Raw genomic sequence first — 14,857 nt, 5'->3', positions numbered from 1 at the left:
TATAAAGTGTTTTTAAATTAATGAATTCCAGGCTAATGTGAAATATCTTAAAATCCCCTGCAGTTACTCGAAAACCTGTAACTGAAGAAGTAGAAAGAACTGCTCAGAGACTGGAAGAAGAAAAAGTCAAACGGATCACTAGAGGTATTACCAAAGATAACAGGGTAGCTTGAAGCCACAGAGTTGGTTGCCAAGACGTCGTTCTATAACCAGATGAGCACCTTTGATCAAACCCAATATAAATTCCATGTGCTTAACAGTGAACAATATTAACAGTACACATGCTTTAATTCAAAATTAAAGAAGCCATCAAACTAGAGGATATGAATGTCCGTAATTCTAAACACCCTCCTTTTAGTCATGATGAAAAAACCATTTATTTGATAGATTATGGGAAAAGGGATACACAGGATTGCATATTTTATTTGTGTTTATTAAAATATATAGCCTGCCCTACCTCAAGGGCTGACAGGGGGAATAGTTTGGCACAAACCAAAATAAGAACCAAAATTCGTGATGAACCAGGCTGGTTCGTGGTTCGTGAACCAGCAGTTCATCAAATCCCATGTCTGACGAACCACCACGAACTTTAGGCTGGTTCATTTGGTTCGTTTTTCAGTTCTTCACTGCAGACAGCCTGGCACTGATCAATCAGTTTCCTAGGCAACAGGGGATGAACTTCCTGCAGACCTTCTGCTGACCCAGAAGGGACCTTCTGCTGACCTGGAAGTGGTGATTTGCTGGCCCGGAAGTGACATTTTCACGAACCAAAATGATCCGATTCATGAACCGGGGCAGGTTCATGGAAGTTCGTGGTTCGTGAAACGTTACGAACTCTGAACCACATGGTTCATTTTTTTCTGGTCCGTGCCCATCTCTAGTGGGGAATGTAAAATTGTACAGTTGAACATTACAAGCACTGAGGAATTGGCCCAACACACATAAAAAGACTCAGACATACAAAGCATGAAGTCTAAGAGCTAGTGGATCTGTGAAAACATTTCTTACAAGCTATATTGTTAAATGGAAATGCTGTCTTTCAGCAGAAGCAAGAACATCCTCATAGTCTGCCCAGACTAAACTCACATTCACCATGCTTCAAAGGTTTTATAGGGATATTTATGTGATGCTAAGCCCAATTCTACTGCAGTCCCTTCAGAAAGCGGATTAAGGCAGATGTCAACTTTTATATGCTCTCTTTAATTATCTATACACTCTTTCTTCTTTGAATGGTACAACACTCTTCTTTTTTTGGAATCCCAAAATGGTTGTTTTTATGTCCCTTGTCATAGTTCTAAATTTGTGAAGTAAAAATATGTCATGTTGGGTCTTTCTTTCGAAATGTCATAATTATTCACTGTCACTTTGGTGTCTTTCTTCTGATTGAAACTATTTATATCTTTAAAGCACCAGAAGCTCCACCACCAAAACCTGCAAGGAAAGTGGTCCATGAAGAAATTATTGAAAGGAGAGGTACAAACCCCCCCCCCATTAGTGTTTGTATGTGAGCAAATGTGGGCATTTGTTTATTCAAGTTCGTTTGGTGCTTGCCCCTCTTGGTCACTCTTTTTTTCTATCCATTAATGTATGATTTACTTGTGTAAATCTTGCGATTAAATTTGTGTAATTCCTATTATAAAGTACTGAACAATATGATCATGCTACATGCAGTCACAGCACCCATTCATGGAGGATCTCCAGAGCTTATCAAACCCAGTTTCTTTTTTTTCTCCTGTGCATCCACACATGGACATGCATCTCTGCAGGCCATTGCAGAGAACATTGTGTGACTATGCCCACAATAGAAAAAATAGAAAACAGAGTTCTGCTCAGCCTTCAAGAGATCTCTCCTTGGCCGTTTTCACATGTCTTAATTGCCGCATAAAATCGTGCAAAACTCACAGAATGACGGCACCTTCATGGTGCAATTTTCCATCATTGATTCTGTTTCATGGCGCGATTTCTGTCATCATCGCGCCACGAAACGGAGCCATGACAGGAAATCACACCATGAAGATGCCATATTGAAGGGGTCATATTATCTTTGCAGTTCTTTAGAAAAAGGGATTACGTGTGTTCTGCCTGTAAGCTTTGCACAAAAATGTAATAATTTAAGGTGTCTGAAGAAACTATATTTGTACCAAATCTATTACAATTTTATTTCAATTGTATTGCCATGGTGTACCTTTCCAAATACTGTCATTTTAACTCCACTCAAAGTAGCACTAGATGGTTCCACATATTGGTTCCATGAACATAAATTCATTGCCTAACCATTTTTAAATCCAAAAGTACTAAAGTAAGCTCTTACTTTTTAAAGTGCCAACGGAACAAAAATGGACTGTTTCAGAAGAAAAGGTGTCGGTTTCTTATCACAAAGAAGAAGAATATTCATATGTTACAGGTACTTCTAGAAACATTCTTCCATTTCTTTTTGCTTCTTGTGACCTTGATTTGCGTAAAAAGTATTTCCTTTCCTTTACTCTGATTAGCTGATTTCTTGAAGGATAGGAACTACCTATGTACCTGCAACTGGCCCACTCTTTTTACTGGAAGAAACAGAAGTGACCATTCCTTTTACATGAGGATTGGCTCCCTTATTGAAATGCATGGATCAGTATCCAAACACAAGAACCCTATGAGCTCACCGGAGCACATGTATTGCTCTGGATTTGGATGCAATATATATTTCTTTCCTGTTGCATTTGTTAATTATTTAGGCACACTTTCACTATTAGTCTACAATACAGTATAAATGCAACCTTTCAATCTTACAATTCTATTCAAAGAACCAAAAGAGTATGAAGCATATGAAGAAGAAGAATACTATGAGGAAATCCCTGAAGCTCCACGAATTGAAGGTAGATTCACTTATCAGTTTACTGTTCTTCTGTAGTATGTGAGTCCCTCTAAACATTTTTGATCTCTGTTGTTGTTACTGTACACCCTTGTTGAATCTGCTCCTGGTCTATCACATGAATGTCTTTATGTTTACATGCACCATCTCAGTATTATCTAGAATACCATGTAAATTCATTAAGAATTTTTTTTTTACAATTCTCTTCAAAGAACCAGAAGAATATGAAGAAGAAAGGGTCTATCCTGAAATTCCTGAAGTTCCACCAGCTAAAGGTAGAAAAATTCTTATTTTAATTTCATGTTATACTCATCAGATTTTACTCTTAGCCACAGAATACTTGAGTTGTACTGTCTTTCCTTGTCAGTCAGGTTTCTGAATGTGTCTATGTTTGCACGTTTTCACAATTTTGCAAAACCCATGTATTTAAAATAATTTGAAGATATTATGAGAAATACCCTGACTGCTACAATTAACTGATAAACCCATGTTCATATCTTTTTAAGTTCCGGAGGTGCATAAGAGAGCAGAAGAAAAAGTTCCAGTGCCTGTTCCCAAAAAACTGGAGGCTCCACCCACTAAAGGTGAATATCTACAAAATAGTACCTGTATGCCAGATCTTCTATGAACCATATTCTTCCAAATGATTGGAATAGCATCCCAAAAATGTGACTGTGCTTCTGCAACAGAAACATGGCTTTACCACTAACAACCTCCATGTTAATATTACAGTATATTTGATGCTGTAGCCCTTTGACAACAGGAGTGCTCATTAATAAAATGCACGCAACACATAAAATCCATGTTGATATGCTGGACATTTTCTTCATGTAAAGGCGTTGGTCTCTTGGTCCCTTTCTAAACTTTTATACCTGTGTACCTTTAAAGTGCCAGAGGTACCAAAGAAACGGATCCCAGAAGAGAAAAAACCTGCACCTCCCACAAAAGTAGAGGCTCCACCAGCTAAAGGTATATTAGTTGTCAGAAGAATAGCAAGAGCCCTTCATCTTGCTTATCTTAATTCTGCTGTTGTTCTTTAAGTATATATAATGTGTTACTCAGCATCGCTTTGTTGTCTTTAACATGTGTATGTGTGCATCATTTTTGTTTGCTAATATGTGTGTGTGTGCATCATTTTTGTTTGCTACGTTTTGTTTGCTAACTCCACAGAGTATTATCTGTGTGCATGATGTGATTGTTGTTATATTTAAATACTATGTGTAGCATTTACTAGTCAAGACTTTAACTGGCACATAACTTTATGTGTTGAGTTCAGTGGGTTCAGACTGAATGATGCCACTATGTTCACAATTGCTGTGTTGTCTCCATTAAAGCCGAAGATTCGGTGTAATGCTTACATCTCTCATTTTTCATCATTTCTGCTTCTCTGCGCTCTGTGAAATATTTTCTTATTTGAGTCTTATTAAGAGTACAAAATACTAAAACTCCTTTTTTTATAATGACGATAAAGTGCCAGAGGTGCCTAAGAAACCTACTCCTGAAGAAAGGAAGCCGGCTGCTGTTCCCAAGAAAGAAGTGGCACCACCAGCTAAAGGTACATAATTTGAAACCAAAGCTACCAAAAAAATTGCTCCCTATACATGTATTAAATGGAGATTTTACAAATTCATGGAGGAGAAGTCTATGATAGCTAAATAGAACTTATATGAGGCACATGCTAGTGAATACCAGTTCTTGGTGGTACAACAGTGGGCTTCTTTTCCTACTTTTGGAATTCTTGGGATTATCTGTTTGGCCACTATCGAAATCAAGATGGTGGACCAATCCATTGACGCTCTTGTTATGTTCTGTCTTTATATGTCCAGAAGCAATCATGTTTATCTGAGTTTCCATAATCAGTGTATGGGATTGTTTTACTTGGGCCAGGTTTAAGGGAAACCTGTTTATGCCACACAAGTCAGGAGAAAGGCCAGAAATGCAGGAAAAATCAACTTCAATTGCTTGAAAGCACACCCTACAACATTTTCAGAACTTCAGTAGCAGATTTCATTTCTTCCCTCCTTTTCCCAAGAGTCCTACTTGGGACTCTTAAAGAGGCATTAGCATATAAACAAATGCCAAAAGGTATGGGAATTATTACTAGTTATCACATGTATACATGCATTTCAGGACCAGTGCCTGCAGAGAATCTCAACCTTCTATGAGCTAGGCTGGGGTATTGCCCCTGGAGCCACCACTTCTTCCTTCATGTTTATGTGTGATCACGTTAAGCATGTGAAGTCATTGATTAATTGTTGGTTTGTCCAGGTAATTCTCAGATCCTGTTTTGCAAAAGTTACTTAAAATCACTTTTAATATCTTTAAAGTGCCAGAAGTACCTAAAAAACCAGTCCCTGAAGAAAAAGTACCTGTTCCAGTTCCTAAAAAAGTGGAACCACCTGCTAAAGGTAGGATATCGTAGCAAATCAGCAACCTTATAACAACGTTGTTTAAAATATCATTTATATGGTAGTCAATATGACCTTAGATTCTTCAGCCATGGTTGTTTTTGTGGTGTTCCTGTTTTTTTCCTTAATAATGTATCTTGCTAAGTAGTATTTTTGTAAACAATTCGTCATCACAGATCAGTCTGAAAACACTAATAGGTGCAATAAAATATCACTTTTTTCGCTTCATGTATTTTTCTAAGTTTAATCATTTAGATTTTGTTCAAAGTATGTTATGCACATTAGTGGCGTCTTAAATCAGTGAATACTTCTTTACCTTGTTATGGCTATTGTTACCTTGTCTGTGGCTATTAGATTTCAGTATTCTTACATTTGATGTTTTTAAAGTGCCTGAAGTCCCTAAGAAAGCAGTTCCAGAAGAGAAAGCTCCAGTTGCTGTCCCCAAGAAAAAAGAGCCTCCCCCAGCCAAAGGTACATGATCTGGCTAGTTCTGAATAAGTTCTTAGTCTTTTCTTCATTTCTCTCTCTGTATTTTCCTCTTTCTTATATGTGTGTCAATTCAAGCCAGCCACGCTTAATTTGAGTCTTATACGGTACATATGTTTGTTTATGGGTGTTGGTAATATCAGACAAAATTATGTTTTTAGTCTCTGTACATTCTTTTATATGCTTCTTTTGCGATTCTTAAGTGCCAGAAGAGCCTAAGAAAGTTGTTCCTGAAGAAAAAGTACCCCGACTACGCAAAAGAGAAGAGGCTCCCCCAGCTAAAGGTATACTATCCATTCCAAACCAAAAAGATTTGTTACATCCATAGAGCTTTTGTTATGTTCCGTACGTCTCTTTTATTACCACATTTTCTTTAATATTTTAAGTTTGTACTTTTGTGTCCATTCCTGTCCCCTTTGAAACTCTAAAACAAAACAATCTCTTTGAAGTGCCTGAGGTACCGAAAAAAGCCATTCCTGAAGAAAAATTACCTGTTGCTGTTCCCAAAAAAGTGGAAGTGCCTGCACCAAAAGGTATGCAATCTTATCCTTCCTAAAAGAGCTTTTGTCTTTCTCTTTTAGCCCAACAGCTATTGTCATATACTGCTGTCATGTTGTTAGTGACAATTCCAAGACATTTGCATGAGTGGATATCTTTATTTGTTTGTTTGTTTTAAGTCCCACATTAGCTTTATTTTGTACGTTGCATATTAAGCTTTCTGTAATGTACTTGTCTCTTTCATGCTTTTGAGTTGTGTAACTCAGAGATAAACATCTTCACAACAGTAGCATTAGCCATCAGGATTCTGCACATTCCAATTCAAAGTCATACGTTTAATGTCTTTCAAAGTGCCCGAGGTACCTAAGAGAGCTGTTTTAGAAGAGAAAATGTTTGTTTCAGAAGAAAAAGTGTCTATTGCCATTACTAGGAGAGTGGAAGCTCCTCCTCCTGAAGGTATATTGCAAATGATTGGAACTGTGAGAAACATAACCCTTTTTAGATGCATCCGGTTCTCATAAAATAATTGTCTGTCCTGGTTTTCCCTACTACCTGTTAATAAGAATATTGACAGTTTCCGGTTTTCATTATTTCCTGTTAATATGAATATTGACGTATTTGTTTCTGTGTATTCCTAAGTGTATTAAAACACTTTACATGTTGGAACATTTTACATGCAAAGAAGATCCTCAGAGTAAATTTCTTTTCTCAAGCCACATTCAAAATCTAGAATATAAATAGTGTACAGCTGCAAAATGAGGAGCATAACTCCTCCTGGTACCATTTTGGCTTGGGAAAACAGCAGAGGGGGAAGCAAGAGCCCCTCCTCCCCCCATGCCACAGTTCTGAGCCAAACTGGGCTCTCCCTCAGTTTTAAAGAGACTTCCCAGCAGATGGTGTGTGGCTGCAGGAAGAATACATCCAGTTTGGGGAACCTGGTACAAAACTTATGTTTTGAGAGGGGTGTTGAAGAATTGGCCTTCATGTAACACTTCTGATCACACCAGAAGTTACATCATTGACATGTAGCATAAGCTCAACTGGGCTCTCCCTTCAAACCAAACCACAGCCAAACCCTGCCCCTTTCCCCTCGCTTTGTCCAAAGGGTGCATGTGTCAGAACGGCCTTCATTCCACTCAGCAGCTTTGCCAGAGAATCAAAGAGAGTAAGGCCCTTTCCATTGGCCTGCTGTTTCAAATGCTGCCTTGCAGCTTCCTTCTCAAAACCTTTAGCATCAAGTCACTTTGCAAGAAGCAGGCAAGAGGCCTTTCCATTGGTCTACTTTTACCTAGCAATTTTTTTTTGCTTTAGCCAGCTTGAGATTTCTGTATCAAAAAAAAGAAAAAAAGCAGGATAGAATAAAGAAACAAACCCATGTGGATTTGCTCAGAACATAATTCTGTGCTCATCCTTCTGTGATCTGTACAAAATAATCAAAATGATTTAAGTCAATGTAAAGGCTATCCGGCACACCAGGGGTTGTTTCTTCCCCATGAAAGCTCTTCTCCTTTTTTCTAGATGGAAACCCAGCCCATGTTTGAGTCACTACATAACAGGAACATAAAATTTCGTAGTTCAGGGGGAAAGGCCAGATATCACTACTGTGCCTAACCCTAACTGAGAGTGTCATCCTAAACGGAGTTGTACCTTTTGAAGCCCATTGACTTCAATGGACTTAGATGGCCATTTTGCAAGAGGGTCTTCTTATATATTAGTTGCAATGAAAAAGTTCTGACATTACCTGGATTCGCAGCTGATATTCAATGTTTAATATGTTATATGTCTTTTGTATATGCAATCCAGTTTACTGTCCTATGTCTGCATGTCTGTAGCAATCATAAAGACCTAACAAACATAGTTATAGATCTAAAATCACATTTCATAGCAATAGTAAAAAACAAACAAACTAAACCCTCCTTTGAAACACCAACAGTGGAAAGATGGGTTGAAGAAGTGGAAGAAGAAGAAGAAGAAGAGGTAGAAGAAGAAGTTTCCATTTCTTATGAAAGAGAGGAAGAGATTTCAGAAGTGTCAGGTATGCCCCTACTCCATAGTCAAATAGTGCCAGAGTAGCATAATGCCAGTAATTCCATCATTTCAAATGAATGCATGTAAATTTCACACTTCTCTGAATGCATCATCTGCTAATTGTGGTATGATTTGTGTCACAGAATGGACTAACTCTGCATAGTTAAACTATTGGTTAAACTATGTGTTTATTTATGATTAAGTCCATTGACTTCCATGGAAGTAGACTGGAATAACTGCATAGGACTGCAGTGCAGAAGAGCAGATCTGAGAATATTTACATCTTCCTTCCTAGTATTTCTCAATTGAAGTAGTGCACCAGTTCTAAGTCTTCTCTTATTTTCTTCTTTTGCGTCTGTGTATTATTTCTTTCTGTTTCTTATTTGGTTGGCTTAGCTCAGATAGTTTGAAAACCTTCTGAAACACAGGGATTGAGTACAGCAAAAGATTTCCGTGTGCACTATCAAACCTTTTTTTCAAGCAGAAATGTACTAAACCAACCATGCTGGCAGCTTGCACTAACTTAAACTTATTGTGTCCTAATTTGCATTTCTACTTGCACAAGACACTGTGCAAGCAATTACAGGTATTGCAGCATATCTAGCACTATTACTTATGCAAGTAGAACTGTGGTAAGTGAGTTTGCATTTCTGTTCTAATACTGCTGTATCCAACCCACACTCTGGCCGTTTCCAGATGGCTTACCTTCTGCCGCTCCATGCTGCAACGTCACGGCTCGTCCTGGGGCGAACGCGAAAAATTGCGCGAGTTTTGTGCGACGTTGTGCAAAACTCGCGTGAGAAAACGTAATATTTCGCGTTTTCCCCGGCACGAGCCGCAGCGTTGTGGCATGGAGCGGCAGAAGGTAAGCCATCTGGAAACGGCCTCTATGTTGTGAATGTTACAACATGGTCACAACATTGACATAATAAAGAAAAACATAGCAGCCTCTTAAAGGCAGATAGATGTATTAATAATACAGTTGTATTCAAAATTGCTCCATTCATAGTTACCTATTGACTTGAACGCTTGTTCTTCGAAGATCCTATGGCGTCACCCCACACGCAAGCATTTTCTGAGCTTGTCAACATCTGAGCTTGTCAACATCTGAAGTGGTCCTAAACCAAAATTTCTGTGCGAGCAAATCATGTAATTTCTGTGAGCGTTTCTGTGTCTAACAAATCTTGCTTTTCTTGTTTTGACGTTAGTACCAACATTCTTATGCCGACTTTTTCAATTGTTCGTTCTTAACAATATCTTTAACAGAAGAGGCCTATTACACTGAGGAGACGGTTCATGTTACTGTTCCCGAAGAAGCGCCACCAGCTAAAGGTATTCTTCAAAATAAACATTTGTATTTGTTTTTAAATGAGACTGCAAACTTCTGTTTTCAACCAGCTTGTTAATGCATCTGCCTTTCTCAGTTCTGAAAAGACACAGTTTCATATTTTAACTATTTGAACCCAGTCAGATACAACACCTTTGTCAACTGTAATTATTTGTGTTACTGTTGTCTGTATATTGTTTCCTTCTACTGTGTACAGATTATTATGTTTTATTGCATTGACGCATCTGTGAACTTCATGATCAGGGCTAAAATGCCGAACACTAGAACTATATTTTGTGTTCAGTAGCTTAGTTATCTCTTTATTTTCATTACCGTTTGAATGGGCAGATCTAATATTCCTCACAACAAATTATATATATTTTTACGTAAATAGATTACACAAAAAAATTACATATTCTTTACTATTCTTCCTGAAGTGCCTGAGGTACGGAAAAGACCTGAACCAGAAAAGAAAGTTCCCATTCCGAAAAAAGTGGAACCACCTCCAGCCAAAGGTATATACATAAACTATTTCCTAACCTTAGGAAAAACAGCTTTTCTGTCCTGTGCTATATAATCTTCTATGAATAAAAAAGGTTGATCTGAAATTAATCTCTTTTGGGCAACACTTACTTGTTCTTGATATCTGTCTAAACTATGTTTGTTAGATGAAATGTGTGTGTTATTAGTCTTTAGTGTGTTTCCCCCTTTCATGGTAATAAAATCACTCCAACATTATAAAATTGTGATATTTTTAAGTGGTCAAGAAAGTGCCTCCTGAAGAAAAGCCTCCGCCTAAAGTTACTCCTAAAGTAAAAGAACCTCCACCACCCAAAGGTAAACAGCAAAAACTATTCTCAATAACCTATTTTGTCCATATAATGTTGTATCTTTTTGTTGTTCAGTTTCACTTGGGATCTATTTGTATTTGATGCTATGTTGAGGGATTATCAGCTCCTCTCAATCATTTTTTAATCTTCTGCCATTAGTGTTGTCAGTGCCACTGTCTCACATATATGTTTTGTATAAAGTTAAAAATCCATGTATTTCTATCTATTTGACTTAAAATCCCATGCTGAATTTTCACATGGCACTATCCCTACCATTCTTGTTTTTAAAGTGACTGAAGTACAGAAGAAAAAAATTATCACTGAAGAAATAGTGTCTGTTACCAAAAAAGAGGAAGCTCCACCAAAAAGAGGTATATTAAGTTCTAAACTTTACAGAAGTTGTCTGTCTCTTAATATAGGCTGATTCTGCACACGTTGGATAATGCATTTTCAATGCACTTTATCAATCATTTGAGGTGGATTTTTTGTTCCGCACACGAAAAAATCTGTTCCAAATGATCTATAAAGAGGATTGGAAGTGCATTATCCAACGTGTGTGGAATCAGCCATAGTCTGGGAATCTAAGAACCACACAACCAGCTTTGAATGTTCAACAGGATGTTTGGTCCTCAAATACTGGTCCCCTCAGACACACAACAAACCATCTTTGAAACTAGGAGCACTTTAAAAGTTGGCTTGGGCAATGGCACTGGAGTCAATGAAAAATAGCAAACAATCCCACTGGGCATGGCCTAGAAAACGGGAACTGTTAGGAGCCTCTGTCCTTTGTCCTCATTAATATGTTAGTGTTTGTTTCCCTTTCAACTTAAATCTGGTATGTCTTTGTACTGAATTGTGTATTTGTCGTCTTTGAGTGAGTAAAATCACCTGAAAATGAATAATGTCTTTAAAGTGCCAGCTGTGCAAAAGAAAGCTGTGCCAGAGGAGAAAGTCCCTGTTCCAGTTCCGAAGAAAGTGACTCCACCAGCTAAAGGTACATCAACTTGCTCTGACTGCAAAAGGCAATTTCATATCAGGAACACGCACCCTCTGATGTTAGGAAGCATCATGATTTTAAACGTTTCTAGAAATTCATAAAAATTCTGCTTCAGCTTTTAAGCAGATGCAGAGTATTATATTTAATATGTATGACAAGAAGTTTCAACCTTGTAATATTTTGCACTGTACCCTTCCAGCTTTTACGATATACCAAGCTTTACATTGCCATCATAAGCAGACATGCCCCTCTCAGCCCATTGACTTCAAAGGACTTAGAAGTGGGTAACTCTTCTTAAGGCTGCAGTGATTGTTAATTAAATGGATTAACTGATAGATTAATCAACTAAAGTTTTAGTACATTAATGAATAGGGACCAGTTTTAAGCAGCGGAAGTCAAAACCACACTGATGATGCTGGGAGATAAGGGTCCTCTTCCTTTAGTTTTGAAGCTATTTTGATTCTGTAGTATGATTGTAATCGGTAAAGAAATAACAGATGGCTATGTAATGAAATCGTAGGCCGCTCCCTCTAGCAATGTCTCATTGGTTTTGTTTGTTAAATAAAAAGATTTTTCACATTTCCTTCAATATCTTAAAATGGCATGTCAATCGAGAGAGGTTGATTGAATGAAAGTTTACATATTTAGATTGATCAATTGGTTATAAGGCAATGATTGATCTACTAAAATCCAACTGACAGCACCATTTATTTGAATACTCACTTTGGGTGCTCAGTTCATGTCTTTGCTGGTAGGCAACAGCTCTTTGTGTTCAGATCTTCAATGGATTCCATAGTATGTAATGTCTTCTGCTCTGTTGTTTATTATGTCTGTGAAATGGGTCCAGTCCTTCAGATCTCTATGTACATGTCCTTTGTTTTGTAATTGTTACATTTGGCCACAAGTGAGGAAATATTGTCTTGAATCCAGACATACTTCTCATATGTTATTTGCGCATACTTCATTTCCTTTCTTTCCTGATTTGTTCTTTAATAACCTTCCTCATTTCCATGACGTTTATTTCTCTTTCAAAACCTACATATATACTACATTAGGGTGTCTATTTTAAATAAGAAATTTAAGAACAAAATAGCTAGGGAATAAATTCCAAAAATCAAAAGTTTGTCAGTTTTTAAAATCTCTGTGAAATGTGTGTTTGTTTATATACGTTGTTACGTTGGTCCCTTTTTTAAATTGTCAGTGTAGCAAATGTGTAATAGTTTATACTTTTTGTCCTCTTAATTACCAACAATAACACATCACACAAAGAGGCTTACATTCACAATACCATTTTCTTAAAATTGCTATCTTTCAAGTGCCGGAAGTCCAAAAAAGAGTTGTCTCTGAAGAGAAAGTATCCATTGCTGTCCCCAAAAGAAAACCAGCTCCTCCAGAAAAAGGTACTCAAGGTTTGAACTAAAACAAACTTAGCCCTCATGTCTAATACCTATTACTGTGGAAATTATTTTTCCCTTCAAATACAGAAAGTGAAGGAAAACACTTCAGGTGCCTTAACTAATTCTTATATTTAAATAAAGAAGACTAGTCTTTAACATTATTTTTGAACAATAAATGTTCTCATTTTATGCCTCAAGTAGTATTTCTCAGTAAGAAATACTAAAGGTAAATTCTGTCTTTAATAACAGCTGTGGAAGAGCAATGGGGATATTCAGAGGAAGTATCTGTTTCTCTCCATACAGAGAAGGAGATTTCATATACAGGTATGAAATTAAGGGGGGAAACAGAAACTGTAACAAAGGTGAATAGTGTAGGTTGCCACTCAGTCTGAAATAATGAAAATGTACAGCTGTTGGCTTAAGGAGATAACTATCATCCCTTGATTGTTTCAGGAATTTTCACAAATAAAGTCAATTAATGATTAATTAAAAGTTGTACCACTCCCCCCCCCCATTTTTTTTCATTGCAGTAGCTTGTTGCACCTAACAAAAACTGAAGTCTCAGTTCCCTCTTAAAATAGCAAAATGTTCAGAGTACCATAAGTCAAATGGCAGTTGGGATTCATGTAGAAACTTTTAAAGAAAGCTAGTACTATTTCAAAGCCCTGATATGTGAACAGTGGACCAAAAGTTTCCAGAACCTCTATCCGTCCAATATAATACAGCAAATTGAAAATAGCTGTGCATCCTCTTGGAATGTTATGTTGAAAATATCAGTCATCTTATGAACATACAGAATCTTTCTGTCTAGAGAATTTTAAGATTATGGTACTTTTTAAAAGAAATGAACAACTATTCTACCTTTAGTCTATATAGTCGATTTCCAAGATTTCGTGTTAGATAAATATGAAAAAAGAATTCCTATAAAACAGGTATACTCAAAACTACACATAAAATTCACTTTTTCTTTTTCAATTTGTTTTTTATTTGGTCTGCCAATGGAAATGTGTGTTGTGTCAAACTTCTTGCTGCTTTTTATGGGCTTCTATGTAAATGTTACAGACATTCTTAAATGTAAATATACTGTCTTTAAAGTGCCTGAAGCACCTGTGAAAATCACCACAGAAGAAAGGGTGCCCATTTCTGTTACCGCAAAAGTGAAGAAACCTCCAGGTAACAGTATGTTTGCTAGTGTACCGATTTGTGTTCTCTGTATGCTATAAATGTGTACTAGATGTTATTCTGTAGTATTTCTGAATGTTCTGTTTTGGTTTAACACATTGCAATGTGTTTTTGGTTCTTACTATGTGTGAGTATCGTAGCTAAGAAGACTCACAACAATTTGTATCTTTAAAGCCCCTGAAGTTCGTAAGACTGTTATTCAAAAAGAAGTGGTCCATGTTGAAATTCCTGCATATGAAGAGGAGGAAGAGGCTCCTCGGTATGAGGAAGAGGAAGAGGCTCCTCAATATGAGGAGGAAGAAGAAGCTCCTCAATATGAAGAAGAGGAAGAGGCTCCCCAATATGAAGAGGAAGAAGCTGTACGATATGAAGAGGAAGAAACCACGCAATATGAGGAGGAAGTCACTCGCTATGAGGAGAGAGTCACAGAATATCAGGAAGAGATTAGACATTATGAGGAGGAAGTAACTCACTATGAGGAGAAAGTTCCTCACTATGAAGAAGAAATTCCTGCCTATGAAGAAGAGGAGGAAGTTCCTCAATATGAAGAAGAGGCTCCTCCTCCACCTCTCCCAGCTAAAGGTAAAATTTGGTTTTCCAATATATTGAAGAACAAAAGGATCTTTTTTATAATTTGCTTTTATGTTAGAGATTTTCATTTTGCGTTCCATTACCTTTGTGAATGTTTTGATCATGTACAAAGGTGATGTGTGTTGTGTGTGTGGAATTATGCTGTGTGTAGAAATAGCTTGATTTGAAATAATAAGAATATGCACTCGGATATACCTAAGATGAAAATGAACCACGTTAGCTTTTTTGGATTGGTTTGGGCATATCCAAGGACTCC

At 37.2% G+C, this 14,857-nt stretch overlaps 1 protein-coding gene across 1 annotated transcript in view; it reads left to right on the top strand.

The window, feature by feature from the left end:
- Positions 1-14,857, top strand: part of TTN (titin) — a 330,572-nt gene that overhangs the window by 144,632 nt on the left and 171,083 nt on the right. The window contains exons 112-134 of the mRNA XM_054971277.1: positions 64-144; positions 1,408-1,473; positions 2,321-2,404; positions 2,790-2,861; positions 3,070-3,132; positions 3,364-3,441; positions 3,746-3,826; positions 4,329-4,412; positions 5,185-5,265; positions 5,653-5,736; positions 5,955-6,035; positions 6,201-6,284; positions 6,601-6,705; positions 8,183-8,284; positions 9,544-9,609; positions 10,042-10,119; positions 10,364-10,441; positions 10,725-10,805; positions 11,348-11,428; positions 12,748-12,831; positions 13,078-13,152; positions 13,924-14,001; positions 14,185-14,592. Coding sequence (XP_054827252.1) covers positions 64-144; positions 1,408-1,473; positions 2,321-2,404; positions 2,790-2,861; positions 3,070-3,132; positions 3,364-3,441; positions 3,746-3,826; positions 4,329-4,412; positions 5,185-5,265; positions 5,653-5,736; positions 5,955-6,035; positions 6,201-6,284; positions 6,601-6,705; positions 8,183-8,284; positions 9,544-9,609; positions 10,042-10,119; positions 10,364-10,441; positions 10,725-10,805; positions 11,348-11,428; positions 12,748-12,831; positions 13,078-13,152; positions 13,924-14,001; positions 14,185-14,592 — 2,175 coding nt within the window. The remainder of the gene's footprint in view (positions 1-63; positions 145-1,407; positions 1,474-2,320; positions 2,405-2,789; positions 2,862-3,069; positions 3,133-3,363; positions 3,442-3,745; positions 3,827-4,328; positions 4,413-5,184; positions 5,266-5,652; positions 5,737-5,954; positions 6,036-6,200; positions 6,285-6,600; positions 6,706-8,182; positions 8,285-9,543; positions 9,610-10,041; positions 10,120-10,363; positions 10,442-10,724; positions 10,806-11,347; positions 11,429-12,747; positions 12,832-13,077; positions 13,153-13,923; positions 14,002-14,184; positions 14,593-14,857) is intronic.

This window comes from Eublepharis macularius, chromosome 2 (genome assembly GCF_028583425.1).
Source record: "Eublepharis macularius isolate TG4126 chromosome 2, MPM_Emac_v1.0, whole genome shotgun sequence".
NCBI lineage: Eukaryota > Metazoa > Chordata > Lepidosauria > Squamata > Eublepharidae > Eublepharis > Eublepharis macularius.
This window is presented reverse-complemented; position numbering and strand designations above follow the sequence as displayed.